Source organism: Rattus norvegicus, chromosome 2 (genome assembly GCF_021556685.1).
Source record: "Rattus norvegicus strain SHRSP/BbbUtx chromosome 2, alternate assembly SHRSP_T2T, whole genome shotgun sequence".
Lineage (NCBI taxonomy): Eukaryota > Metazoa > Chordata > Mammalia > Rodentia > Muridae > Rattus > Rattus norvegicus.
The window spans coordinates 236292128-236319774 of record NC_141535.1 but is presented as its reverse complement, the minus strand read 5'-3'; the positions used below and the strand labels follow the sequence as shown (position 1 = coordinate 236319774).

Sequence of the window (27647 nt, the reverse complement as noted above, 5' to 3'; positions counted from 1 at the left end):
TGGCAGCAGGAGAAAAGGCAAGGACCCCAGGGGAAAGAGCTCACGGCCTGCCCAGCATCCAAGTCCCTGGCACTTGACTCTCCCTTGGGAGACATCTGATCTCCTAAACCCAGCAGCCATCAGCTCAGAGTTCGCCCAGCCTGCCTGACCCAGGGCTCTGGGGACAGGAATAAGGCATGATTTCCAAAGCTTCAAAACAAGCACAGGAGTCTCACAACCGGCACAGTGCCCTGAGTGAGCAAGGGAAGAGGTGCTGATGGAGGAGGTTGCCCAAGTCCCAGGAGGGGACATCACTGGTGGTCCTGTGTCAGGTAGCAGACTGACTGACTGATTTCACTGTTCTGATGGCCTTGCATCCAGGACTATATCTCTTAAGCTCCTTTTGCTTCACTTCCCTTTTCCCTTGAGAAGATATGAAGTCAGTAAAGGGTGGACGGCTTCTTGTCCAACTGTGATTCAGGAGGAAGCTTAGCCACAAAACAGGTGAGTACTATTGCCTTGGAGAACTTGTAGAGACAGGTTCCAGATAGATCCACCCCAGAGTTTTCAAAGAAGGCAACTCCTTCATCATGTATATTGTAAGACCTTCTGAGTTCCGAAAGAAGCCATTTGCTTCCACATTGATCAGCTGACTCGAGGTGCCCAGCAGGCTCCCCGTGAGTAACCCAGAGGCTTCACTACAAGATGATCCTCGGGGGTAACACAGGACCTGTTGGCAGGCTGAAACTCGTGACTCTTCTGTTTGCCCTAAGTCCAGAACTTGTGTTCCTGGGAGCTGGATTGAAGCTGAAAGAGAATGGTTATGATGGATTGCTTGTTGCGATCAATCCTCGGGTACCGGAGGACTTGAAGCTGATCAGAAACATTCAGGTGAGTGGCAGTTATGCAGTCAAAAGCCTATTCACTCAGACCTGTTGCCATCTTTAGGAAGCTAACCCCCACCGGGTTTGAAGTGGAGCAGAGATTGGCATTTCTTAAGGACAGCATTAACAGGACAATTGTGGACATGGCGGCTGCATCACATAGCTGCATGTAGCCTCCACCCAGAGCCTTCATCCATCTTTTTTATGAGTTACCATCCGTTGGCTTTGGGGTCCGGTTGCAGTTTTTCTTTGGCACTGTTCTCTGGGGAAAAGCCTAGAGAGGTAAAAGTGGACTGTGGGAAAGAAAGCCGTATATTTGAAGGACAGGGGAGCATCTGAAAATCATCCTGTGGCATCCCATCTCTAAACTGAGGGTCCTCAAGGGAGAACGTCTATGCAGGCTGCCACAGAGGAAAAGTCTCTCTGTTCTCCCATGCACTGTAGCAGGGTGAGGGAGGATCAGAAGCCGAGAGGCTATTTTGTGGTATTGCCTAAAGTGAAAATAGTGTTTTCAAAAGCACACAGGCCTGAACGTGCTCAGAGGTGTGACTTAAAGTGGTGTTCTGAAACTTAGGGAAATCGTGGGAGCAAGTCCTAACACGTAATCAGTGTGCTAAAATCTCTTTCAGGTAGCTGTTCAATGGCTTTTCCAACAATGTTTACTCCTGTGTTTTCACGGGTTCATTCAAAGTCCATTTACCTTGTTTTTCACTGTTGCTTACGTGGCATCAGAAAAACAAGGATTTTCCCCGTTCGATGGCTTCCCCTCTATTTATATCTGTTTTACATCTGACGGCTTCCCTTCTGCTTGGTTACAGGAGATGATCACCGAAGCTTCCTTTTACCTGTTCAATGCGACCAAGAGAAGGGTGTTTTTCAGAAGTGTACAGATTCTAATACCTGCCACTTGGACAGCGCATAATTACAGCAGGGTTAAACAGGAATCCTTTGACAAGGTAAGGACTTAAGACTCTACTAAAAGAGTCTAAGTCAACTTGAGGGCGAGAAACTTTCAAAGTATGGTCTGCCATTGGTACTGGCACGGCGACGTGCTACGCAGTATACTGACACATCATGTGAACGTTATCTCATAGACCTTCACACATTATTGTGTGCCAAGAGAAAGGGAAGAAAGAAAAGTAGAAACAGAACAAATAAGCGTGACTTATGCAGCCACACATTAAGTCTGGTGCCATTGCTGATTCTGCTTCTCTGGGGACGTGGGGGTGTCTCTATTCTGCAATGCAAAAGATCCTGGCTCAGTTTTTATCTAAGGAACAAGGGTCCATTTTACCCTGATGAGGGCGAGCAGGGACCCAAACGATCCGACTCTGGTGGTCTCCATTGTCACTGTGTCCTGAACAGACACATCCGTGCTCAGAGAGCCACCCGTGCATGGAAAGATGCAACTGTCCTCTCATGCCGGGGTATAACTCAGCAGGCTTTGCCCCTGACTAAGATGATTCAAAGGAGGAAGGAAAGAAGGGAGAGGGGGAAAGGTTGTGAGTGGGGGGAAGGTGGCTCCCTTCTCTTTTCTAACCAAAAAATAACTTAACCTTAAAGAACGCTAATAAAACCTCAGATGGTCTGTAAATGTGCGTTGGCATGCTAACACACCTTGAAAACGACTGTCAATTAGAGCCCACTGTATATATGAGAAGAGCTAGGAATGCACGGAGAAGAGCTTCAGCAATGGGGTGGGCGTGGTGTCTGCAACTACAGACCCATCAGGATGGCTAGGACACATGCTGTTTGCTTTATCTGTCACTTGGCATAAAAATTTGCTCAGATTATTTTTAATTCTTACCTTTCCCTTCAAGATTCTCTCAGAAATTGAAAGGCCTAGCAATGTAGAATGTAGGCCAAAGGCTTGAAGAGGTTGAGAGGTTTACAAAAGCATTTGATTTTTTCCACCAGACAGGAACATTTGACAGAGCTTGGCATGGAGATAAGTGGGGGATGGGAACAAACTGAGGAAACTCTAGTGCTCACTATGCTCCTCCTAAGCACCTTCAATTGGGGCATTTATACATCTACTATCTAACTCCTATGCTACCTCAAGAGAGCTGTTGTCATCACTTATAGGGGGCTGGAGAGATGGCTCAGAGGTTAAGAGCACTGATTACTCCTCCAGACATCCTGAGTTCAATTCCCAGCAACCATATTGGCTCACAACCATCTGTAATGGGATCTGATGCCCTCTTCCAGTGTGTCTGAAGAGAGCGACAGTGTACGCACATAATAAAGTAAATAAAATCTCTTTGTTTAAAAAAATAATTCTTATGTGTAAGGGCTTTGTTCCCTGTAAATAACTAGTAGTTATTGACCCACAATTTGAATGTCTGTTTAATGTCAAAATCCATACTGTTGGCACCAAACTGTGTAGCCTCTATAAAGATTACATTAATGAACTTGCCCTTCAGAACCCTGAGAAGCCTGAGAGACAACCCAGGACAAACCCAGTTGTCAATGGCAGTACCCTGATCTTATGAGAGGTCTAAGTACAACATGTCCAATATAATCCTATATTTGCGTACCATTTCCATTAACCTCATAATGTCGATTAAGCAAACATTAGGTGAGTGAACCTCTGTAGAGAGAGATTGCTGGTTATGGCAGAAGCGAGGCCATGCAAGGCCTTTTGTACTCGCCACCTTGCTTGCAGTGTTCCTAGCTTCCAACAAATAAATGGTAATTATTTATGAAAGCAACTTGGGCTCATTAGAAAGACTCCTCAAATGTAGAAATACAAAGAATAGAAACGAAGTTATCTTCCCTCGGAAGACATGCATCACCTGTAATCTATATAGTTATACAAAGTTTACCCGCTCTTCTTGTCTATCTATTTTTAGTGTTTAGGGCAGGATTTTACTATGTAGCTATAGTGGTTCCAGAACTTTCTATTTAGGCCAGCCCAGCCTCTAAGTCTCAATCAGTTTCAGCTTCCTAAGTATGTATGTCACCACACCTGGCTCCCTCTCCCTTTCTTAACTGAGCCTTGTCTTTACTTTCTGAGGGCTGGTTTGTGACAGCTGCCACCCTCTCTAAAAACGACAGGAACAGTGCCATGTACAAAGTTTTGCTGCCTTGATGTCTATATGAATAATACTTACTCAAACTTTGAGCTTAAGATGCTGTTTTAACAGGAGCAATTGAACTGGTCAGGGCACAGAACCAAACCTAACTCTCTCTGCATGACTCTTACTAGTTATGGAAATGAAAGAAGGGGCTGAAAGGAAACACTGTCCTTCTGCTTGCACCAACAGAGTAGCGTGCAGGCAGAGAATAGTTCTAGCTCTTTACTATGCAGTCCTGGATGGTGTGTAAATGCTACTGAACTTTCTTGATTTCACAGCTCTTTATTATGTCGTGATATCATAACTTTGCAGTATTTGTGTCTGAGGATATAGGAAGGGACTAAAGGAAGGGAAGGAGTTCCATGCAAGCTGGAGAAACTTTCAAAAGAAATCTTTCTGAGAGTGCCAAAGAATTTAGCTAGCATTTAGCCATCAGAATATCTGAACTCTAACTACGAGGCATTCCTTTAATTTTTTACATCTGCTTTTAAATCATGCATACTTACCTACAGTAAAATTACAGTTTAAATTTCCTTAAAAATGCATTTGTTTTCATTTAGGCAAATGTCTTAGTGACTGAGCAGAATGGGGTACCCGGGGAAGACCCTTATACCCTACAACACAGAGGGTGTGGACAAGAGGGGAAATACATCCATTTCACCCCCAACTTCCTACTCAACGATGAGTTAGCAGCAGGATATGGCTCTCGAGGTAAGTTCAGCTCATAGAAAGCATCCCCTCAATGGTATAATATTTTGTGCTTGGTGCAGAAGAGACCTCTAAAACCTGCAACCCGTCAAAGACTTTCCATTTTCGGGAAAGGAGGTCAGGTGTTCCCAGAGGGGGAGGGGCAGAATGAGCTGGGAAGACCGCAGACCAGATTAGGTATAGGGTAGTGCTCTGAGAATTCAGTGAAGAAAATCGAGCCAAGTGTTGTCGGCTCAGGTCTCACAAAGGAGAGGTTAGCATTGACAGAAAGAAGAGAGGGCAGGGAGCGTGTGACAAATGCTGAGGCTGCAGGGAACCCACGGCTTTGAGGGAAGCATTTGAAACACTGTCAGGGCAGAGCTTGGGTGTGAAGGGAAATGCCTGCTTGTGTCCAGCAGTCAGGAGGTGTGCACCCAGCGGGTAGGTCGTGTGAGCAGCCTGGGATAGCCACACTATGAAGTCCCCACTGAAGACTTGCGCATATGGGAACAACAAATAGCACCATATAGCCTTCAGGAGATGTATCTGTGAGAGAATTCTAGATGCGTATGTGGGGGCATACATGGAAATACTATACGGACGTGCTCAGGAGGCTTGAATGGAGGAGGTAAAGGGAGAAGGACCAGAGCTGGAAAACAAGCAACGCAGACCACTCACACCCAGATGCTCTGCCGATCTCACTAAAAATATTTCCTTATGAGATCCTAGTGGCCCTAAGTGGTGAGAGTTCCAGAGTGTAGGAGTTCGGAGTGGCTGGCTGCAGAGTAGAGGGTAAGAGGTGTGTGCAGATGGCATCGAGAACAGGAAAGGCATTGGGAAACAGGGTGGACCATGGAAAAGGGAAGCCACAGGCTGGGTTAGGCAAGAAGATAGCAAGGAGTGGCTGACTGCATACAGAGTGCCTGGCTGTGGTCAGATACGGGCGCCGGGAAGTCAGGAGAAAGGTTATGATCACCAGCCTGCAGACGGGAGGACCATGTGTGAGATCTGAGGGGACATTAGTGAGGATGGGTCAGCCAGCTGACTCCGGTCTACAATTTTATTATTGGTTCAATTTTAAATAGGACCTTTCAATTTTTTTATCGTTTATGAAAGTTAAAACTGGTTGTGTTTTGTTATCCCTGCTTAGCAAGCAGAAGTAAAAGCAACCATAGGATGCTGTGTCCAGCATGGCCTTGGTAAGGACAGAGTGACATGGTTCCTGCCCCTGGGACAGGGCCAGCTCAAGTGTTGATGACAAGCATAAGGCTTGATTGTATAATAATGTGCATAGTTTATGTTCCTGCTTCAAGAAATGTCCTCCCTGTTAACGTTAATGACTCCATGATAATCGGACAGCACAAATCCAGGAACCAAAGGTGCGGCTAATGTCTCAGCAAAATGGTAAAAGCTAGGACCTTCAGGACAGCCCTTCAGGTTGTGGAAAAGAACTCTAAAATCATGGGTTCAAAAATATGTAACTTCTCAAAAAATAAAGACGAATTCTACGAGTGGCTTCATGAATGTAAAGTGGTTGCGCTGTGAGCCAAGTTGTCAGAAAGATACTGAGGGAGAGATGAGAGATATGGGGGGTCCCACAGGAGATCCCACCCAGCTAAGTATTTTTGTTTATGCTTACAAAGGCAGACAGACAGATTCCTGAATTCTGGGTCGGCCTGGGACAGAGCAAGGTTAGGAGTGTGGTAGAAATGGTAATTTCAAGGTGGGATCCCACCCTGTTAATTTATCTTCTGTGCTTAACAGGGGCTGGCAGATCTCTGAATTCTTTTGCAACCTTAGAAGAAAATGTGAGCTTGCCTTTTGCAGAGAATTAAGGGCTGGGGTCACGAGGCTGAATCACAGGATAATCAGAAGGAAACCTGAAGTAAATGACTGAATTGATATGTAAAATAAACCCATCTGATGAGCTGTCCAGAGAATTTATTTTTAGAAGAGTGGGAGAGAGCAGTTTGGAGAACTGTCTTGAGCAGAGAATATAACAAGGGAAACCTGTCTGGAGATCTCCAGGGGATATAAGAAGAGAGAGCTCTCTGGAGATCTCCAGCGGATATAACAAGAGAGCGCAGTCTGGAGAACCCCCCAACTCCGCCCCCGGGAAAGCAAAGCAGAGAGAGTCTGAAAAGCAGCAGGCCTGTCTTGAGCAGAACATAGGCCACCAGCTTGGACCCACAACTTGACTTGGAATCATTTATTTTCTTCACTCCCAGACACCCGTTCTCTCAGAACCTTTCTCTAAGCTGAGGCTGGTCCTTGGCAATAGGATATTTTATAAACCTTTTAAAAATTGGATTTTCCCCCTTTCCGGTGGTAACTATGAGGTGTGGTGCCCTCTGAATCTGCATACGATTTCATCATCAGTGCCTCTAGAGTCACCAGTCAGATAGCACATACTTTCTCTTAGTACTTTCGGCTGCGGCTGTTTCCTCCCAAGATGCAAACATTGCACAATGTGCCACAGCATAAGCCAGTACAGCAAGCCGTCGCTGAGTTACAGAATCTAATTCAGAAAAAAAGGAACAAGTGCTTTGTTTGGGGAAGGGCGTTTACCTGGAAACCGTCCACGGAGAATAACTAACTTCTGAGCTGAACTTGGAAGGAAATGTACCATTAGAGAGGACAAGATAAATGTGTGAAGGATTTGATGGGAAGAGTGAGAGTTCTCAAGAAGAAAAAGAAGGGTTAGAAAACAGGATAAAAGAGATGGGAGCAACGAAGCTGAGAGGGGTCCTGTGACCTCTGACCCTTCCCTCTTCCCTGGTTCCTAGATTTCAGTCATTGCTGTAGACTGGGAAACGGTCTGCAAGAGAGCAAGTACTCTTAGGATAAACTTAGGAAAGCTTTAGTTGATTGAAAGAATATATTTCTTCACTCTACACTAAGTCCTGAAACTACTGGGCTGCGTGCATGAAGCTAAGTAAGAACTTGTTAGCCAGCTTCAGAGAGGGAGAGAGCGTGGTACTCCCTGCCACTGCCGTCAAGTGGATGACGTCTAAGTGTCTAATGTCTAGTGGTCTATCCTCCCTGGGAGCAAACATTTTCACACTCCAGTTCTCTGATGGTAGGGGACGAGGTAGGAGGGAAGTGACCCAAGCTTCAACTCTTTGGAAGCAGAGTGTGGCGGAGTGATACTATGTCTTCACCGATCAGCAAGGCCAGTTGCTGAGATTTTAGGCACTCAGAAAACCGAAACCCTCTCTTCTCCAGGCCGAGTGTTTGTCCACGAGTGGGCCCATCTCCGCTGGGGTGTGTTTGATGAATATAACAGTGACAAGCCGTTCTACGTGAATGGACGGAATGAGATTCAAGTCACCAGGTCAGTGGTTTCTCTCCTACCTAAAAATCACTACTGATTGAGTATATGGAATATTTCAAAAACTAGAAGAAAGTAGTTGAGTGGGTTTTTTTTTTCTTTTTCAGTAAGTAGCTGGAAATAGTGACACATGGTTATAAAATTATAGTTCAAGTTTTAGAGAGACAGAGGCAGGAAGATTGTCACAAATTCAAGGTCAACTTTGTCCACACTGTGAGTTCCAGGCCAGCCAAGGCTACATAGTAAGAGCTTGTCTCAAAAAATGTAAAAAACAAAATGATAGACGAGAAGGGAAGTATTTTTTTGTCTTGATTTAGTTATTGAATGACAATACAATAAGCTAATTTTGACGGGCACGTATTAACAAGGAGTAAATCCTTTCACTGTCATTTTAATTTTATTGAATTTTAAAATGGACGGATGTTCATGTGTCCCAAATATGAACAGTGAAACATTATGTCCTTTGTCCTCTTACTTACCACTGCCTTCCTTCTGCTTCCTCTTATCACCTTTGAAAAACCATCTTCATTCATTTCCTATTTACCCTGTCTCTTCAAGGAAATTCAAATAAGCATGAATGTGTATTTTTCTCATCCTTTCAAAGAATAATATCATATTGTTCCACTGTGTGACTATGACATAACTTACTCCATCAGTCCCCTCTTGCAAGACATGGAGACTAACAGCCACCTTGTGGAGCTGTCAGTATCTCTGCAGCCCATGGCCTCACACACATGTTATGCTATGCTATAGCTATGCACAGACATCCACACATTAAGGAGCCTAGGAGGATTCAGGATCACAGGCCGTTCAGCTAGTAGATAAAGACCATCAGTTCTGCTTTCATATAGCACCGTTTCCCACTCACGTAGTAATGTTGGAAATATTTTAACGAAGACAGAATCTTCCCAAAGATCACCATGATGAGTTCACTCTCCCTGATGGCCAATGGGACAGTGACTCAGGATGTTACTGGCCTGGTTCTGTTTTGGTCTTTCTTCCCTCAGAGTCTAAGTTTCCTTCTGCCTCATCTCCCTCTGCTTGCTAAAGATTTTGGCAGTACAAGATGCTTGTTCAAATTCAAGGCTTTAAAATCAAAGGGAGAGACGGCATTTCTAAATTAATGTATTTCCTGAAGAAAACACTTAAAATATTTACAACCACTGAGCTATAATACTTGAAATGAACTATTAGAAAAGATAATCAAGGAAAAAACGTATTTCCAAAGAGACCCAGTTCCTAGTTTCTCATCCACTTTCAGGTGTTCATCTGACATCACGGGTGTTTTTGTTTGTGAAAAGGGCCTTTGCCCCCACGAAGACTGCATCATTAGCAAGCTTTTTAGGGAAGGATGCACATTCCTCTACAACAGCACCCAGAGTGCAACTGGATCAATAATGTTCATGCAGAGTTTACCTTCTGTAAGTACATCCTTGGGACGACAAACTCCCGTAAGCTGCCTCTTCTGTCTCAGATGCACAGATATGTCTACGTGTGTAGAAGGTGGGACTATTAATTGCTGGAAGTCTGCTCCAGCTGGGGAATGGGCTGGCATGTGGCACAGCTTTGGAGGAAGGCAGAAGACTGACGCTCCCTGTCCTTACAATCTTACTGCTTGTTTCTGGCAAAACAACTAAAACCATCTCTTAAAACTTTCTCCCTAACAATTATTTGAATCAAATCAGGAATTCTATAAAGTCATTAACTCATCTAAACAGCACTAATTCGGGGAAGTTTATCTTTAGGTTGATCTTCAGGAAATCTGCCCAACAGGGGGAGCCAATGGCCAGGAATCATTAGACTGTAATGGTGATAGGAAAGGCATGTTGTTAATAAGCAACCCTGGGACGAAATCTCTAGAGGTCCTGCAATTCAAAGCTTTCCATTGCAGCCCAGCAAAGTGGTGCACCATCTCCAGAAAACGTATTTGCCTTAAGTCTTTCCTACATGGCTCCTGACAATAAGAGTCATTAGAGCCTGAGGACTACAGGTCGTTTAGTCTTTATCTTACATGTTTTTAAAAAACTGTTTCCTCCAAATGATAACAAACTTGGATTGTCTGGAAAAACAAAAGTTCGCCTTCCAGGGACAGTGCTCGCTCAATAAGATGACTTTTGAGGCCACAGAATGAGCTGCTGTGTGTTGGTCTTCCTTCTCTGTCACCTCGCGGGAAGAGCTCTGAGGTTTTTGAGAAGGAAGGGGCGAATGACTGCACTCCTCTCACTTGAGGTTCTCTTTCCTTTCTTTTGAAAAAAGTCTTGAACTTCAAAAGACAGGCGAGCTCGCCCAGGGAGTGACCCGACCCTCAGCTTTGAACCTAAGTCTTGTCAACTAATATTTCATAACTCAGAATATGAGTCTGGACATCCATTTAAACACGGATATTTAAACGAATATTCAGTTACAGGATCTTTCTCTGGCCAGTCTGTTTTCTCTAAAAATATGTCACACTTAAGAGCCAGGCTGTTGCCAGAACCTTGAACTAAGACAGAACATGGAACCAGAAAGGAGAGGGTTGACCAGTTGACCAGCCTGCATGGCTTCATTCACCTACTGAACTTCATGAAGACCTGAAAGTCATTGTCTGTGGACCTTGTCCCTGTGCTGGGCGTGTGGTGGGCACATTTCTTTGTGGAACATTCTCCTTGTCCCATGACTTATCTTTGCTGCTTCCTTTGGAAGGCTCTCCCTTCTCCCTCCCTCCCTCCCTCCCTCCCTCCCTCCCTCCCTCCCTCCCTCCATCCCTCCCTCCCTCCCTCCTTCCCTCACTCCCTTCATTTTGCTAACCTGTCTCTTCAGTCTGCTTTTAGTCAATGGTGGTCATCATTTGCAAGGTGAACAGGATTGTCAATATGTCTTTCCCTTATCCATTGTTTTTAATTTGTAACTTTCTGTGCCTGGTTCTAATCCAGTTCTAGGTACTTGACCCACGTTGCTTGTGATTAGATACAATTCTTTTTCAATCCTTTGAAAAACATACTCAGACACATATAGTCACTAAATATTTTAAAGTCACCTTGCTGCACTCATGAAATGTAGAAAAAAAAATCACTAAACACAGAAGCACTGGTTTGCTCCGGACTCCACCTCACTGAGAAGCTAAGCAAGTGGTACCCAGTTTCAGCTTCAGCTTCTGTGATGTAGGGATTCAGGGATTCTGTGATTCAGGGATGGGGATGGAGAACCTGTAAGTTTCTTTCAAAGTCTAAGCTCCCGTGTCTCTATGAGTAGAACTACCTCTTCTTCACAGGACCAGAGCCATGGAGAGTAGACAGTATTGCAAGCTGTACCTTTAAGGGCGGTGGTGGTGCTGGCACAGGTTGATTATTAGATGAATTGCAGCTGGATTTCCAAGTGAGAAAGTTGTTTCAGGAAGTAGATTTAAGTAGTTTTGCCCTCATTCTGCCCTCACAAAGATCAATATTTGAATGTTTGAACTACATCAATATATGTTGACTAATTCTTAAAACAAGACACGGTGTTAGCTTAATGGGATTCCAAAGAATGGGCTGTCCAGAATAACATCTCTTAGGGTGTTTCTTTAGCACAGTTTCATGGAAGGGACAGGGGAGTTGTTCTCTTTAAGACTAAGGTTATGTACATGGCCTTTTCTGTTTTCTTAGTGCAAACATGGTTTTATGAGAGATGGCTTTTATGACCACAGGGTGCTACTATTTCAAGCAAAAAGTATCCAGGGTTATCCGCAAACTTGCCCTCACTTTGAGAAAGGGAAGCATGTGACCCCTTTGACCTTCTTTTACCTGCTGCCTGGCATGAAGGAGAAGTACGTTTGGTCTGCAAAAGCTGTCTTGTTCCTTTCCAGGTGGTTGAATTCTGTAACGAAGGCACCCACAATCGAGAAGCCCCAAATCTCCAGAACCGAGTGTGCAGCCTCAGAAGCACTTGGGATGTGATCACTGGCTCCTCAGACCTGAACCACAGCCTCCCGGTGCTGGGGGTTGAGCTTCCAGCCCCTCCCTCGTTCTCCCTCTTGCAGGCTGGTGACCAAGTGGTCTGCTTAGTGATTGATGTGTCCAGGAAGATGGCAGAGGTAAATGCTGTCTCCAAATGATTGAAAACCTTGCCCCCTTATTGGGTTTTAACTCTTTTTATTCACCGTATGATGGGGTGGCAGGAGTGGGGAGCACAAAGGGTTTTAAAGAGCCCAAGACATCTTATTTTCTTGAGAAGTAGGTAGGACAAACTCAGAAGAAGGCCCAGAGATTGAGATAGTAAAATAAATTAAATCCACACTTGATCCCTAACCCCATTAGCATCCCCAGGTTGATGCTAATTGTAACTTTTATCCCCCTTCCCCATGATAGAGACAAAAGCTATTGTGTCCCTACTCACTCCCTGCACTCTGTGAGGAAGGGAACCAAAGCTATGGAGAAATAATATTTTCTGTGCCCACACCAGTTAGGTATCCAACTCCAGAGAAATGGGGAGATAATGGGAACACACACACACACACACACACACACACACACACACACACGCACACACATATACACACAAGCACACACATACACACAAACACAAACATAAACACATATATACACACATATACATACACACACAAACACAAACACACACACATATACACACATACATACACAAGCACACACACCCTAACCCTAACCCTAACCCTAACCCTATATATATATATATATATATATATATACACATAACACAAACACACACACACACACACACACACACACACACTGGCGCACGTGAATAAAAATATGGCATTTTCAGGAAAATGAATACAACTGGATATCACTACATTAAAAGAATTAAGCCAAAAAAAATTGTAAAACGTGAAGGCAGAATTCAAGGTCTATGTTTCATCTACTCTACTAATTTCTTCCCAGTTTGTAAGAGAAATAATATTTGGAGGGAGTCAATAAATTAAAACTCTGTCTAGTTTGAGGTGTCCACAAGACAATAAATTGGTGATCTGTCCTGAGAAGTGCGAGAGGCAGGGAGTCGGGGTAACAAGGGGGACAGAGGTCACAGTCCTCTATGAGCAGCCGGTCACTGAGACACTGCACACTGCAGACTGCCTCCTTCCCTCCCTTCAGGGCCATCAAAAGAGCGCCTGGTGGATTAGTTGGTAGCATTATTACAGTGCTTGATGGAGTGCCTGCCACATATATGTTGCAGGTAATCCTTAGAGCAACCATAAAAATCCAATAAACATATTATTATGCTCAATCCATAGACAAAGTGTCCAGCCTCCAATGGCCACCATGGCAGAGGACAGACACAGTTGCTGGCAACTGCCACACCTCTATTCCCAGATTTCTTCATAGCATCTCCTCTCACTGGGACTGACTTTTCAAAAAGTCAGTTGCATACCTATCTTCAATCCACAAGACGGGTTGTTAATTCTGAGTTGGAGCGAAGGGTGTGGATAATCATGAATAGCTTGCTGCTCACCACTCTTTCTTCTGCACACCCAACACACATTCCTCAGCACGTAATTAATTCATTGAAAAATATTCTAGGACGACATCACTATTTACAACTCAAAGAACTGTGCTGTGTCTATTAAAAAAATTAACAGATATTTTTGCAAGTTGAGTTACTTCGTTGTCATTGGCCTCAAGTGTCATTTCCTCTTTGTTTTTCTTTTCTTTTGGGGACCTAGGGAGACAGACTCCTCCGGCTACAACAAGCAGCCGAACTGTTCTTGATGCAGGTCGTTGAAGCTCATACTTTTGTGGGCATTGTCACTTTTGACAGCAAAGGAGAAATCCGAGCCCCGTTGCAACAAATTAACAGCGACGATGACCGGAAGTTGCTGGTTTCGTACCTGCCGACCACTGTGTCCACTGAAGCAGAGACCAACATCTGTGCAGGGGTTAAGAAAGGCTTTGAGGTAGAGAGCGTCCTGTGCTCCAGTTGCCTTTAGTTTCTTATCTTTCATTTCAAACGTCAGGGTTTTGGGACTGAAGGGGTGGGTTTCTCGCTTTAGTTTGTTCGAGAAAAGGAGCGTGGGCTTACGGAGGGGTCATAGCACCCATCTGTGGGAGAGCTGTGGTGGGTGGTTAAGGTTGGAGTCCATTTCTTTTTCCCATTGCACTCCCTGGCCTGACAAAGTAACTTACGTCATAATTAATTAGTAACTCCTCATTGACAGAAAGAGTGGCTAAGGGACTTAAGTATCTTCGAGAGTCTTTCCAAACTGTCCTTATTTAGTGACCCCAGCTATGCCAGTTGTTTCAAGGCCTACGGACAAACTAGATTTCAAAGATAAGGATCAAGAGGGTCCTAGAAGACAAATAAGTCAAACACTCACACGTATCTGTGGACCCACATACATGGGTGCAAACACCCAACTGAGACCAGATGTGTGCTTCAGGAATGACAGAGCTGATCTAAACCAGCATCTGAGGTGCACATGTCCCCACCACCTGACAGACAGCAAGATGTCCGCCTGGACTGTTGCCACCCACAGACAACAGTTGCTCAACCCCCCACTGGCATCGACTGATTGGAAGACAGGGGTGTGTTGATGCATCTCAGTGGTTAGAGCACGCTTAGCGCACGAGCTTGAGACTTTTAAGTTCAATCTCAGGCACGGAAGCTAACAACAGCAAACAAACAACAAAATAAAATGACAGCCGTGATGCCTGGGTTTCACGTCTTGTGGTTCTGATGTCATTGATCTGGTGTGTGGCCTGGCAATGACATTTCTAAACAGTACCATCTAATTCTGAGGTGTAGCTAAGGTTGAGAACCACTGCTCTAAGCCCTCTTACCAGTCACTGGCTAGATCTCAGAGACACAGCTCTACGAGGCAAAGTCCATATGACTGTGCCCTGATAGAGTGCTGTGAGAAGCAACTCGGAGGTGGTCATGGAGCCCAGGGGACCTTGGAGAGGTAGAGCCACTGTCTATGAGAAGGATTGGTCATGCAGTCTGTGTTACATTTCCTTCCAAGCAACTGATGGCTCTCTGTGTCCAGGTGGTTGAGAAGCAGAATGGACGAGCGGATGGCTCTGTCATGATATTAGTGACCAGCGGAGCAGATGAACACATCACCAACTGCCTGCTCACCGCAATGAGCAGTGGGTCCACCATTCATTCCATGGCCCTGGGCTCCTCTGCAGCCAGAAGACTGGGGGAATTATCACATGTTACAGGTAAACCCCCCTAAGCAGGTGTCTTTTAGAGCATGCTCTTAAGCTATGAAACCCAGGTTACAGGTCTTAAGTGGAAAAAAAAGATTTCTTTTAAAACACACAAATCATTACAAACCTTAGTCAAATTTCCTCCCAATATTTGAATGTCTTCTCTAGAGGTGAAATTTTGTATGTCTGATGAAAACTTTTATTCTTGTGATTTGCTCAACCAGTGTGAGAATGTGTGACTTTGAAGCTGAAATCCTACTGACTAGCCGTGACACATTCTGGAGTGGTCGCACGAGCAGCATTGTAAGATACATGGCTGCCTTTTTTCTAGATGAGGCAAAGGATAATTTCATCTTCCATTCCATAAAAACTAATGCAACAGGTTGACCATTGAGGGTTAAGATTTGCTGGGTTACTTTTTTTTAAACAGTGCTCTTGGATTATAAATACAAACACATAGCTATGCAACTACTAGCAATTAATCTAAATTATTTAGGAATTCTTTTGGATCTCAGACTACCCAGTAAGGGTTTACTGAGTTCTTCTGCAGTGGGCAGAGTACCAGAGCCTGAGAAAACAGCCATGGATCGGCAGTCAAAATCACCTCCTTAAGGCCGCATGCCTCATGGTTACATCAGATGTCATTCAAAGTGAGCCAAGCACCTCCCGCTAACGCCCAGTAACACTTTCTTGTAGACACAGTTTGTCAGAGAAGATTTACTGTTTACTTTTATGTATCTGTCTTAATAGTTGACATTCAAATTACGTATTTCAGGAGGTTTGGAGTTCTTCATTCCAGATCCATTTACCTCTAGCCGAATGACTGAAGCCTTCAGTGGAATCTCTTCTGGGGCAGGAGACATTTTCCAGCAAAGCTTACAGGTCAGAATGTCAGTCTTCTATAGATGGATGGAGAGTGGACCAAACGGACTGCACTGTCTGCATGGTTTTTACTGTTTGATTAGGAAACTCTCTGTGTGGAGAGAAGAGCTGCTAAGGAACTTCTTGGTATCCCCAGAACCAAGTGTTAGCTATTTTACCTCATGTCTGAGTGGGTTCATTTCCAGGAGTTATTTTCTGTAAGGACTTCAGCTTTCAAGGTCCATGAAAATAAAGCTAGTGGTGGGATAGGATAGAGTAGGGTGGGATAGGGTAGGGTGGGATGGGTGGGGCGGGGACGAGGTCCAAAACAAAAATAAGATACTGTGTTTTCATTTCTCAGTTCCGTTAACTCTTCCTCAACCACACTGTCTCACTCTGGCTGCTTCACCACTTTGTTTTGTTTTGTTTTGTTTTGTTTTAAGGTTTATTTATTTATTTAATGAATGAGTGCTGTATCTGCATGTACACTGCAAGCCAGAAGAGGGCACCAGGTCACATTACAGATGGTTGTGAGCCACCCTGTGGTTGCTGAGAATTGAACTCAGGACCTCTGGGAGAGCAGCCAATGCTCTTAACCACTAAGCCATCTCTCTAGCCTGTGCTTCACTGTTTTAATACAGAATATTAATTATCTCATGAAGTTTCAGAAATGTCTAGATCTCTACCCCAACTCTTGCTGTTTGTGGATGAGTGCATGGCCCAGGCTAGCCCAGGATAGTCCTGATCCTCCTGGTTCTACTTTCTAACTAAAGGAATCACAGGCATAAATAAGCCACCAGCCTCAGTTTTAGATCGCCTCTTTAATTAACAGGACTTATTTGATTTGGGGCACACAAGCTTCCTCTTATCAAGCTACCATTTTTTTTTTCATTCCATTTGGATATAATTGAACAATGTTTCTAGAAGAATTTCACCTGCAATTTCCTCACAGATGGCGAGTAAAACAGCCAAGTGACACTTGATGTAAACAATGAACCCAGAGATTTACTGTCAGAAAATATTTAACATGCAAATACATATGCACAGTCAAGGTGGTGACAGTCACCTAACTAGAAGTCAAATGAATGCACCAAGACATGTTGTTATCAGGTGTTCAAAGGTCAAAGATAAAGTAAAGCTTTATAAAACACTAACTTCGTAGACAGATGGTGTCTAGGCAGAAACTATGTAGGCCTAGAAAGATAGTCAAGGTGCTACAGAAAAATTCTGCCCAATAGAATAGTAGTATTCTATTCAGCAAAACTGAGACCAGGCTGGCTTTAACTCTTAATCTTCCTGCTTCAGCCTCCCAGATACTGATATTGCAAAGACGGACCACTGTGCTCAGTTAGCCAATTGAATTTTGACAAAAATGTTGAGAACATGCTCTGAAGAAAGAGTAATTTTTCTCAATCAATGTTGCTAGGAAGATTGAATATTCCCAGGCAGAAGAAAGAAAGTGTCCCATTCGACGGTGTCAAAACCCAAGTCAACAGGGATTAAGTCTTCCTCGTAAAACCTGACATTGAAACTACCAGAAATAATATGGTAGAAATATCTCGGTGCTTTAGCATGAACAAGAGTTTTTGCAGGGACACAGAGACAGGGGATCTAATCCTCAAAGCATGGAAATTGAAGGCTAAGATGACTAATTAGATTGCATTAAACTAGACCAATACTTAGCAAGGAATCCATCAGTCCAGCACACACAGAGTCTGTGGAAGGAGGCAGTATTTGAAAACGGTGCTCTGACAAGCAGCAGATACCCAAAATAAATGAGGAACTGCAATAACCGCAAGGTGAAAACACCCCAGCTCTCAAAACTGACCAGTAATCTAGTTGTAGCGGCACCCTCTTCTAATCCTAGCTGTGGAGGTAAAACATGAGGATCACTGTGATTTCAAGGCCAGCCTGGTCTACAGAGCAAAATTTAGGATAGTCAGGGCTGCACAGAGAAACCCTGTCTCAATAAAAGAAAAACCACCCAAACAACAACAAAAATACAACAGGACAGAAAACCCAAGAATGGACATTTTAAAAACGGAGACATACAGCCAACTTATGTATGAAAAGATGCTTAAAATCGCTAATCACTAGAGAGATAAAGATTGAGGCCACACTGAGACAGTGAGTTGCTTCCAGAAGAATGGCTGATACAAAACAGGTGAAAGAGGAATGTTGGCGTGTGTCTGCACTGTCCGTGAGAGTGCCGGTGCAGCCACTAAGGAGAACACCATTAAGCTCCCTCGGAAAACAAAAGATGCAACTGCCATATACGTCTTAAAATTCCTTTTTAAATTTCTTATTAAAGCTTGGAAAAAGCCTCTGGATATTGTTATACAGATTAAACCCATTTAAATATTAACAAGCAAAATCTAAGAGCTCATCGTCATCGTGATTGGTCACAGGAAGCCCATGCTCATGTTCGTAATAATATGCGAGCAGATAAATTAATGCCGAGGTGTAATGGAGGTCTTGGCAGTATAGTGCAATGGTGAGTGTTTGCCTAGTGTGCACAAGCTCTTGGCTCAATCCCCAGCATCATAGGAAATAGTCAACAGAAGAATAGTGAAGCCAGACACGGCGGCACACAGCTATATGTAATTCCTGTATTTGGAGGCTGGAGGATAAAGAATTGAAGGCTAGCCTGAGCTACCTGAGACATTATCAACAAACAAAAAATAATAATGTATTGAACTTGAATTAGCTGTAAGAAGATAGGTCTTAACTGGTTGTGCGATGCACACTGTTTTGCTTTGAGTTAAATATCTGATACAGATCTGAATCAAATGCCTTTTACTTTTTCCTATTCATAATTTTTTGAGGTTATAAAAGAAGAAAATGTTATGTATTTACCAGAAACTGTTCACATTTCTTTGACAGCTTGAAAGCACGTGCGAGACTGTGCAACCCCAGCACCAACTGGCAAATACTGTGACTGTGGATAGGGCTGTGGGCAATGACACGTTTTTCCTAGTCATGTGGCAGACCGGTGGTCCCCCTGAGATTGTATTATTGGACCCTAGTGGAAGAAAATACAACACTGGTGACTTTATCATCAATCTGCCCTTTCGGACAGCCAGCCTTAAGATTCCAGGAACTGCTAAGGTCAGTGTGGCAACCTGCTTGTAACTAAGTAACTGCTCAGCCGGGTGTGTATAGCTTGTAAACCGAGTCCCTGGCTTAGATGTGTTACATGAAGGAAATGTGCTGACTCATCAAAACTTCATAAACCCATCTTTGTGGCTGTTAAAACGTTAAGAAGAGCAGTTGAAATGTGTCTGTGTCTGCAGCATTAAGTTCTAGATAAAACCTTGTTGCACTCACAGTGTTTTTTTTTTCTCTATAGCACTAGGAGTTTTGTTTGTTTTTGTTTTTTCTGGAAACCTGTATCTATCTTTCTTTACGGGAGATATTCATATAGATGTAGTTTCCTATATGTTTGGGAGCGGCTCAGTATAGACTTTATAGTAAGGGGCTGGACCCTGAGGATAAAGCAAGGCCCTAGAGGCTCAGAACTGACACAGGAACCCCTCAGGTCCGACGGCCTTATCAAGCACTCCCCTTATCTGCCTACTCCCATTTTTTAAGTCAGGGTCTTGCCATGTTGCCCAGGTTGGTCTCAAACTCCCAGACTCAAGCGATCCTCCCACTTCACCTTCCCAAGTCGCCAAGCACTGGGAACATACAGGTCCGCCACCTGGCCCAGATTGGTTCACTGGATTCTGAACTAGCGACCTCCTATCTATCCCTCCGCCCCTTCAGCCAATCTTCCTGAAGCCTGCATCCTGCCCCGAACTCTTTGGCATTTTCAAAAGGAAATGCCAACAGTTATGGTTGCTACTGGACCGTTTATGTCTGGCTTCTGTCCCACCTCGGACCTTTCCCTCATTCTCTGTTCCTACTGAACTCTCCTAAAAATCCATTGTGTGCTTCTCACATAAAGGCTTGGGATTCTGCTCTGTTTTGCTCTCTTGCCTGACTCCTTCATCTGGGTTAGAAACACCAAAAAGAACTTTCTGGATCTGGAGGTCCTTGCCATGGCTAGAGATGACATCAGTTCAAAGCCAGACAGTGAGAGGTGACTTGGTGCTCAACTCAGACCTCCTCCCCCCTGCTTCTATAAGGATGCTTCCCCACCCACCCACCCACTCACTCTCACCTCTCCACCCTGGCATTCCCCTACTCTGGGGCATGGAGCCTTCACAGGACCAAGGGCCTCTCCTCCCATTGATGCCCGACAAGACCATCTTCTGTTACATGGGCAGCTGGAGCTATGGGTCTCTCTTTAGTTTATGGTTTAGTCCCTGGGAGCTCTGGGGGGTCTTATTGGTTGATATTGTTGTTCTTCCTATGGGGTTGCAAATCCCTTCAGCTTATTCAGTCCTTTCTCTAACTCCTCCATTGGGAACCCCATGTTCAGTCCAATGATTGGCTATGAGCATCCAACTCTGTATTTGTCAGACTCTAGCAGAGCCTCTCAGGAGACAGCTTATCAGGCTCCTGCCAGCAAGCACTTCTTGGCATCTGCCGTAATGTCTGGGTTTGGTGTCTGTATACGGGATGGATCCCCAGTGACCCCAAAAGTTCCACCAGAGAACTCCTAAACCTGATAAACAACTTCAGCAAAGTGGCTGGATATGAAATTAACTCAAAAAAATCAGTAGCCTTCCTCTACTCAAAGGATAAACAGGCTGAGAAAGAAATTAGGGAAATGACACCCCTCACAATAGTCCCAAGTAATATAAAGTATCTTGGTGTGACTCTAACCAAGCAAGTGAAAGATCTGTATGACAAGAACTTCAAGTCCCTGAAGACATCACTTACCTAAGGATACCTTTCCTGACATCTTGTATTTAAAACAAATGCAGCATCAGTGAGGTGTTGGGTTCTTGTTCTTCTTCACGCTTGACAAAACAACGCCTTATTTTGCAGCATGGGCACTGGACTTACACGCTGAACAATACCCACCATTCTCCTCAAGCTCTGAAAGTGACTGTGGCCTCCCGTGCCTCCAGTCTGGCCGTGTCCCCAGCCACTGTGGACGCCTTTGTGGAAAGGGACAGCACCTATTTTCCTCAGCCGGTGATAATTTATGCAAACGTGAGGAAGGGTCTGTACCCCATACTCAATGCCACTGTGATGGCAACGGTTGAGCCTGAGGCTGGAGACCCTGTTGTGCTGCAACTTTTGGATGAAGGAGCAGGTAAAGAGGGGTAGCGTGGTGCTGCACTATGATGAGGTTGTGGAGGTGTTAAAAGTCCCACGGAAACTCCTGAGTCTAACTGTTTTCCTAGTCAGTCTTATCAGATCCCTGGGAGTGTGTCTGCAGCTACTCAAATGAACCTTGATCAAAGACTGGTCCTCTTCTGCAGGGAACTTGCCCAGGTTCCACACACGTTTCCACTGAGCATGCATCTTTGGGAGGGTTGCACACAAAGTGATAAGGGAGGAAGGGGACGTCTACCCATTTCATAGACATAAAACCGAGGCTCAGAGGCACCCAGTGTCAAAGCTCTCCCAGTAAGGTTCCCTGACTCCCTTGACAAGGCTCTGTCCCATTTCCTTCTGCATCAGTGATTAGAAAAGGGGACTGCAGAGGTTGTAGGGGATGGACAAATCTCCCTTGGCAATTTCCCAACAGACATAGACCATCTAAAGGCCACTAAATGCCAAGTCTTGGTTTTCTTGTCATTGACAAAACAAAACAAAACAAAACAAAAAAACAAAAAACAAACAAAAAAACCAAAAAAAAAAAAACCAAAAAGCAAAAAAACCACAATAACAATAACAATCTAAGTCTTCATGGGTTACAGACCGCCAGTTTTCTCATGCTACAGAGCCTCTCGGTGAGGCGGGGAAAGCTGGTTTCAGGGCACTTTAATAACAGAGTGTCTCCATTTGGAGCTCGAGGTGCAATGTGAGAACTGGCATGATCTTGAGGATATGACAGGCTGCTTGCCCAGTGTGATAAACTGCCTTAAAAGCACTATTGTTCTGGGCTCTAGACCTCTCTGCTCCAAGCCATAGACTTGGCTTGGAATCTTGCTGCCCTCTGAGAATCATGACAGGAAGGAAGCCAGCACTGAACAGGCTCTCAGAATGCATCCTATAGCAAGGCAAGGTGGGCAAGAATCAAAGTCTGCTGAGTGAAGCTTAAGAGACTACTTCCTGTCTAACTGGAAGCCAAGCGTGACCTCCCATGAAGAAATCAACTTACTCCATACTGTTTTACAAACTCCCAAAGCTGTCTGACACTTCATGTAGGGCTCTCAACGTAAGACTTCTCTTGAAATTCAATGGAAATTTATATATGCACACTTGAATTCATATTTTGGAGACATGTTCTATTTCAAAAGCATGAATGAATATGACCACATGACAATAAATAATCTTAAGAATGGGCTTTGTTCTTATAGAAATTGTTACCAGCTCTTTAGGTGAAAGTAGATTAGCTCATAAGAATGGAAGCTTCCAAGGTGACTTTTAAGTGCTATCGCTGACGTAGGCAGAGGCCAGCCACCTTAGATGAGGTTGAGCATTCAAGGTGATAGCATCATGGATGATTCAGCTTTAGAAAACAACTTTTCAGAAATTGAGCAATCCCAGGAAGAAATTTTGATTCCAGCATATTTTAAACCCCCTGTGATAATATCAAAAGTAGCTACAATAACACACACCATCTAGAGATAATGTTGCATGGGTGGTGGCATCGATGTCCCCCACAGGCCCACAGAGAGACAATCCACAGGAGACAAGAAGGCCGGTTGGCTCAAATTTCAAAGTCTGACACAAGGGTGTTTATTTAAGCACAGTGCAATTTGATAAAAACTTTTCTGGTGATAATTAACTCAAACCCACAGGCCCAGCAGAACATTTGTAAATCCCTTGGAGGAACAAAGTAAAGATCAAATGTGACTACATTAAAACTCTTTGTAAAGTAATGTGCTATTTCCATAATAAAAGGTTCTGTAAACTGACTGAGGAAAACAAGCTTATGATGAAGGCTTGAGGGAGGATCTGTTGCGGTCTCCAGCCCCTCAGAAAGCACAAGTGTCACCAGGCTAGAGAGCGCTGCCGCTCCCAGCCATCTGGGTCCCTGGAAGGAACACCACATGTGTTTAGCCCCACAGGCTCCCCTTGGGCTTCTCTGTGAGCACAAAGAGCTCCGTGTGCTGTACCTTAAGAGGAACAAATGTTTCAATAGCTCATTAAAATAGTAGCAACCAATGGAAATGACGTATTAACACTCAATTTTTTGTCTCTTTTCACAGGCGCCGATGTTATAAAAAATGATGGAATTTACTCCAGGTATTTTTTCTCCTTTGCTGTAAGTGGTAGATATAGCTTGACAGTGCATGTCCGTCACTCTCCCAGCACAAGCACCCTAGCCCACTCTGTCCCAGGAAACCATGCTATGTATGTACCAGGTTACGTAACCAACGGTAAGAACCATTTGCAGTGCTAATGTGCTTAATATTATTTCGTATATGTGCGTGTGTGGGTGTGTGTGTATGCAATAGGCAGACAGACGGAGATGGACGGGGGATGAGGGAGGGGGAGATAAAGGAAGAAGGAGGGAGAGAGAAAGAGGAGAAGGAGAGACAAAGAGGCAGAGGCAGGAGTGAGGGGGGGTGGAGAGAAGTGAGAGACACGAATTTCCAAGCCACACTCAGGTCTCTAGCTACTTGCTCAGTGGTAGTGCACTTGCCTGGCGTGTACTAAGATTCTATCCTGGGTAACGCCCACACCCCGCCTAACCCCGCCCCCAAAAGACCCCGCCCCCAAAAGACCCCGCCCACATTCCCCACAATTATACTTCAGTCACTATTAATTGTCTGTTTTTTCGATTCTTTTTTTATTGGATTTTTTATTTACAATTCAAATGTTATTCCCTTTCCTGGTTTCCTGTCTATAAATCCCCTATCCCATTCCCTCTTCCCCCTTCTTCTATGAGGGTGTTCCCCGTCCCCAATCACCCCTTTCTGCCTTGCCACCCTGACATTTCCCTACACTGTGGGGTCCAGCCTTGGCAGGACCAAGGGTTTCTCCTCCCACTGGTGCCCAACAAGGCCATCCTCTGCTACATATAAGCTGGAGCCATGGGTCATTCTTTGGATAGGGGTTTAGTCCCTGGGAGCTCTGGTTAGTTGGTATTGTTTTTATGAGGTTGCAAACCCCTTCAGCTCCTTCAGCTCCTTCAAACTTTTCTTAACTCCTTCAATGGGGACCCTCAATTCTCAGTTCAGTGGTTTGCTGCCAGCACTCACCTCTGTATTTGTCAGGCTCTGGCACAGCCTCTCAAGAGACAGCTGTATCAGGCTCCTGTCAGCATGCACTTCTTGGCATCAGCAATAGTGACTGGGTTTGGTGGCTTTATATGGGCTGGATCCCCAGGGAGGTCACAATTAGACTCCAGCCACTAGGTATTTCCTAGGTTTGGTCCTCTCGGTATTTTAGTAATTTCTGTTATTCTAATTCTATTTTAAAGGAATCATAAACCTAATAACCTGATTTTTGGTCTGGCTCCTTGTCCTCTTCTATCAAAGCTATCAATTAGGACCTATTTTAGGAACTACTTTTAAAATCTTTGTTTGTGGACCTCAGAGGACAACTTGTCAAAACGGCTTCTCTTTCCACCCCACGGGTGTAGGAGCTGCCTTAACCAACCTTCCTTCCATTCACAGTCTCACATCCAATCCTATTCCCAGCTTGTGCCTGCAAATTATGCATTCAACTATCCTTTCTTACCCCCCTGAGGTCACCACTGATGGCTGCCACCATCTTCCCTCTTCTTAAATGGCTGCCTGCTCCATTCTGATCCATTTTCTAAGGACCTGTCAGAAAGCAAAATGATAAACCCTGTCACTTCCTACAGCACTAGGACTAAAATCCACACTGATCCCTGAGGTCAGTTATTTCCTGCCCTTCTGTCACCTAGAGATCTTTGCTTTCCGTTTCCAATGCTGGGGATTAAACCCCAGGGCATGGTGCATTCTGGGCGAATGCCCTACTTCTGAGCTGTAGATTCAGCCACCCACTTTTTAGCTTAGTCCCTCCAACGTGCCACTTTTCTGAGCCTAGGTCTTCATGCAAGTTGCTATCTTTTCTCAGAATATCTTCATGTCTGACCTGGCCACCTCGGCCCAACGGAAACTTAAATGTTACTTCCTCGGTACCCCCCGAAATGGTATGATCTTGCAGAGTGCACCCCCTTAATTATTCTAGATATTTATTACTTTCTAAATATCTATTTACTGCTATGGATGCCACTTATATAAATCCAATATAAATCTCACGAGGGAGGATGTTTGATCTGATTCATAGCCCAGCAATATGTCCCCAACCATAATGTACGGAGGGAATAAATGGGTGAATGAACGCATTATTGACTAAGTAAACTCGGTTGTTCTAACACTGTCTCAGCAATCTGTCAAGACTGCTGGAAATTTTTAACTTGTTATTTGTTTTTTTCTTTGCACTCCAGATAATATTCAAATGAATGCTCCCAAAAGAACAGGCCACAGACCTGTGAAGGAGCGGTGGGACTTCAGTCGAGTAAGCTCTGGAGGCTCCTTCTCAGTGCTGGGAGTCCCAGACGGCCCCCACCCTGACGTGTTCCCACCATGCAGAATTACGGACCTGGCAGCCATGAACGTAGAAGAGGATGTGACCCTCTCTTGGACGGCACCTGGGGAAGACTTCGATCAGGGGCAAAGTAGGCTGGAGGATCTGTTTCATAAGACCTTTCCACAGGCAGTACTTGTGTGTGTGTGTGTGTGTGTGTGTGTGTGTGTGTGTGTGTGTCTGTGTGTCTGTGTGTGTGTGTGTATGTGTGTTTGTATATGTGTGTGTCTGTGTGTTTGTGTGTGTTTGTATATATGTGTGTGTGTGTGGTCATTTTTTTTATTGTTTTTCCATATGAACTTTACAAAAACTTTACTAGTTAAAGCAAAAGCTGGAGACAGCTCAAATAACACAACATGACATTTATACAATCACATTGCATCCTGTTTTCAAAAACTGTCAAGGTCTCCTAGCTCATCTTTCAGCACGAGTCTTTACATTGAGACTTGGTATTCAGTGCTTTTTTACACATATATTCCTGGATAGTTTGACTTTTTGTGGCAACTTTCATTACTAATTGTCAACAAACTAAAAACTTACACAAAGTGACCATGCTTTCTGGTATGTGTTTTTAATTTCAGCCACAAGCTATGAAATAAGAATGAGCAAAAGTCTACAGCGTATTCGGGATGACTTTGACAATGCCATCTTGGTGAACTCGTCGGGGCTAATTCCTCAGCATGCTGGCACCAGGGAGACATTTACATTCTCACCCAAGCTTGTCACCCGTGAACTTGAACATGAACCTGATGAAGAAGCACAAGAAACCTACATAGTGTATGTGGCCCTGAGAGCCATGGATAGAAGCTCCCTCCGGTCAGCTGTGTCAAACATTGTCCTGGTATCAATGTCTCTCCCCCCAAACTCTGCTCCTGTAGTGAGCAGAGATGACAGGATATTGAAAGGAGTTTTAACAATAGTAGGTTTGATAACGATTCTTTGCCTTCTTCTGGTTGTATCACACTGTACTTTAAACAGGAAAAAGAGAGCATCAAGGAAAGAGAATGAAACAAAATTTCTATGAGTAGACATAATACCTTCCTTCTTAGATATGATGACCATAGCATTTACAGCCACAAAAATGCCAACAAAATCAAATTAGCCTTAACATTGGGACTTTTACATAGCAGATAGTTGCCTTCTCCCGCCTTCCTCCCCCCCCCCAAAAGCCTAACTTTTAATACTCGTTTTAGGGAAAGGGTTTGAAAACAGTGTAAGGTTCCAATGGAAAAAATAATAAAATATATTGCTCAAGGTAATGGCTTGAAAGGCAAGGACAAAATCAAATGGGAGTCAGGAAAAGCTTGTTTTATTGAAGTTGAGGTCAGGGGAAGTTCTGTGTACGGAAAAGGATGTTGGGCCTGAGTCAGACAGTGTAACTACCGGTATGAAGCGAAAGTATTACAGTGATGAATTTCTCTCTCTGCTTATCTGTGCAGAGCAGGGTGAGTGTTTATAACTGACAACCAAGCTTCTTTATAGACAAGGCCCCGCTACAGGGTTCTTTATACTTTCTCCTTTGGTTAAACACACTGTGATGACCCACAAGCCACCACTAATGCTCAGACAGGTCTTTTCTCACCGTGAGAGGAGACCTTAGAATGCAGTTGTTATCCCTGCTCCTTGGATTCTGATCTACAACAGAGGTCACCTGAGTTTATTGTTTGTCAGATTTCAGTGCCACTGAAGCAGCTTCCTAAGTTATTGCCTTGGAAGTAACTGAGTAAAAATGGTCATCACTCCCATGAGGCTTTAAGTAAAGGGTAAAAGACATCATTGTGAAATAATTTTAATATATACACCATGTAGTTTTATTCTATTGCAAAGAAGAAGTCATGGATGGAAAGGTGTTTAGAAGCAACTAGCAAATTCTGTCCTGGTTAAATAACAATCTGCAATCCTTGCTTCATCGAGGATAGAGAGAAGACAGCAGAGATAATGTGGAAATAAAAACCATCTAATATTACGTCCTCCTCTTAAAAATTGTTGTTGAATATTAATATGTCATTTCTAAATTCAAGAACTTAAAAATTTATTGAATAAATATGTTACAGATGAA

The 27647-nt window shown here is 44.0% G+C and overlaps 1 protein-coding gene across 4 annotated transcripts; it reads left to right on the top strand.

The window, feature by feature from the left end:
- The first annotated feature begins 142 nt into the window (after positions 1–142).
- Clca2 (chloride channel accessory 2) lies at positions 143–27647 on the top strand. Of its 4 annotated transcripts, none has more exons than XR_015661781.1 (15): positions 143–483; positions 753–870; positions 1682–1819; positions 4501–4651; positions 7853–7961; positions 9220–9379; positions 11782–12009; positions 13615–13845; positions 14935–15112; positions 15876–15982; positions 18845–19069; positions 20897–21167; positions 23236–23272; positions 25449–25679; positions 26170–27647. XR_015661781.1 is itself a non-coding variant. In XM_087621312.1 (15 exons), the coding sequence occupies exons 3-15, from the start codon at positions 1685–1687 to the stop codon at positions 26610–26612; spliced, it is 2640 nt and encodes an 879-aa protein (XP_087477438.1). In that variant the 5' UTR covers positions 143–483; positions 753–870; positions 1682–1684; the 3' UTR covers positions 26613–27647.

What these genes read in the sequence shown, in the direction of transcription:
- Clca2 (XM_087621312.1), top strand. Translation starts at nt 1,685, where the DNA reads ATGATCACCGAAGCTTCCTTTTACCTGTTCAATGCGACCAAGAGAAGG. An exon ending in ACTTTTGGATGAAGGAGCAG is followed by an intron (nt 21,168 to 23,235) that starts GTAAAGAGGGGT and finishes CTCTTTTCACAG; the next exon opens with GCGCCGATGTTATAAAAAAT. An exon ending in ACCAGGTTACGTAACCAACG is followed by an intron (nt 23,407 to 25,448) that starts GTAAGAACCATT and finishes TTTGCACTCCAG; the next exon opens with ATAATATTCAAATGAATGCT.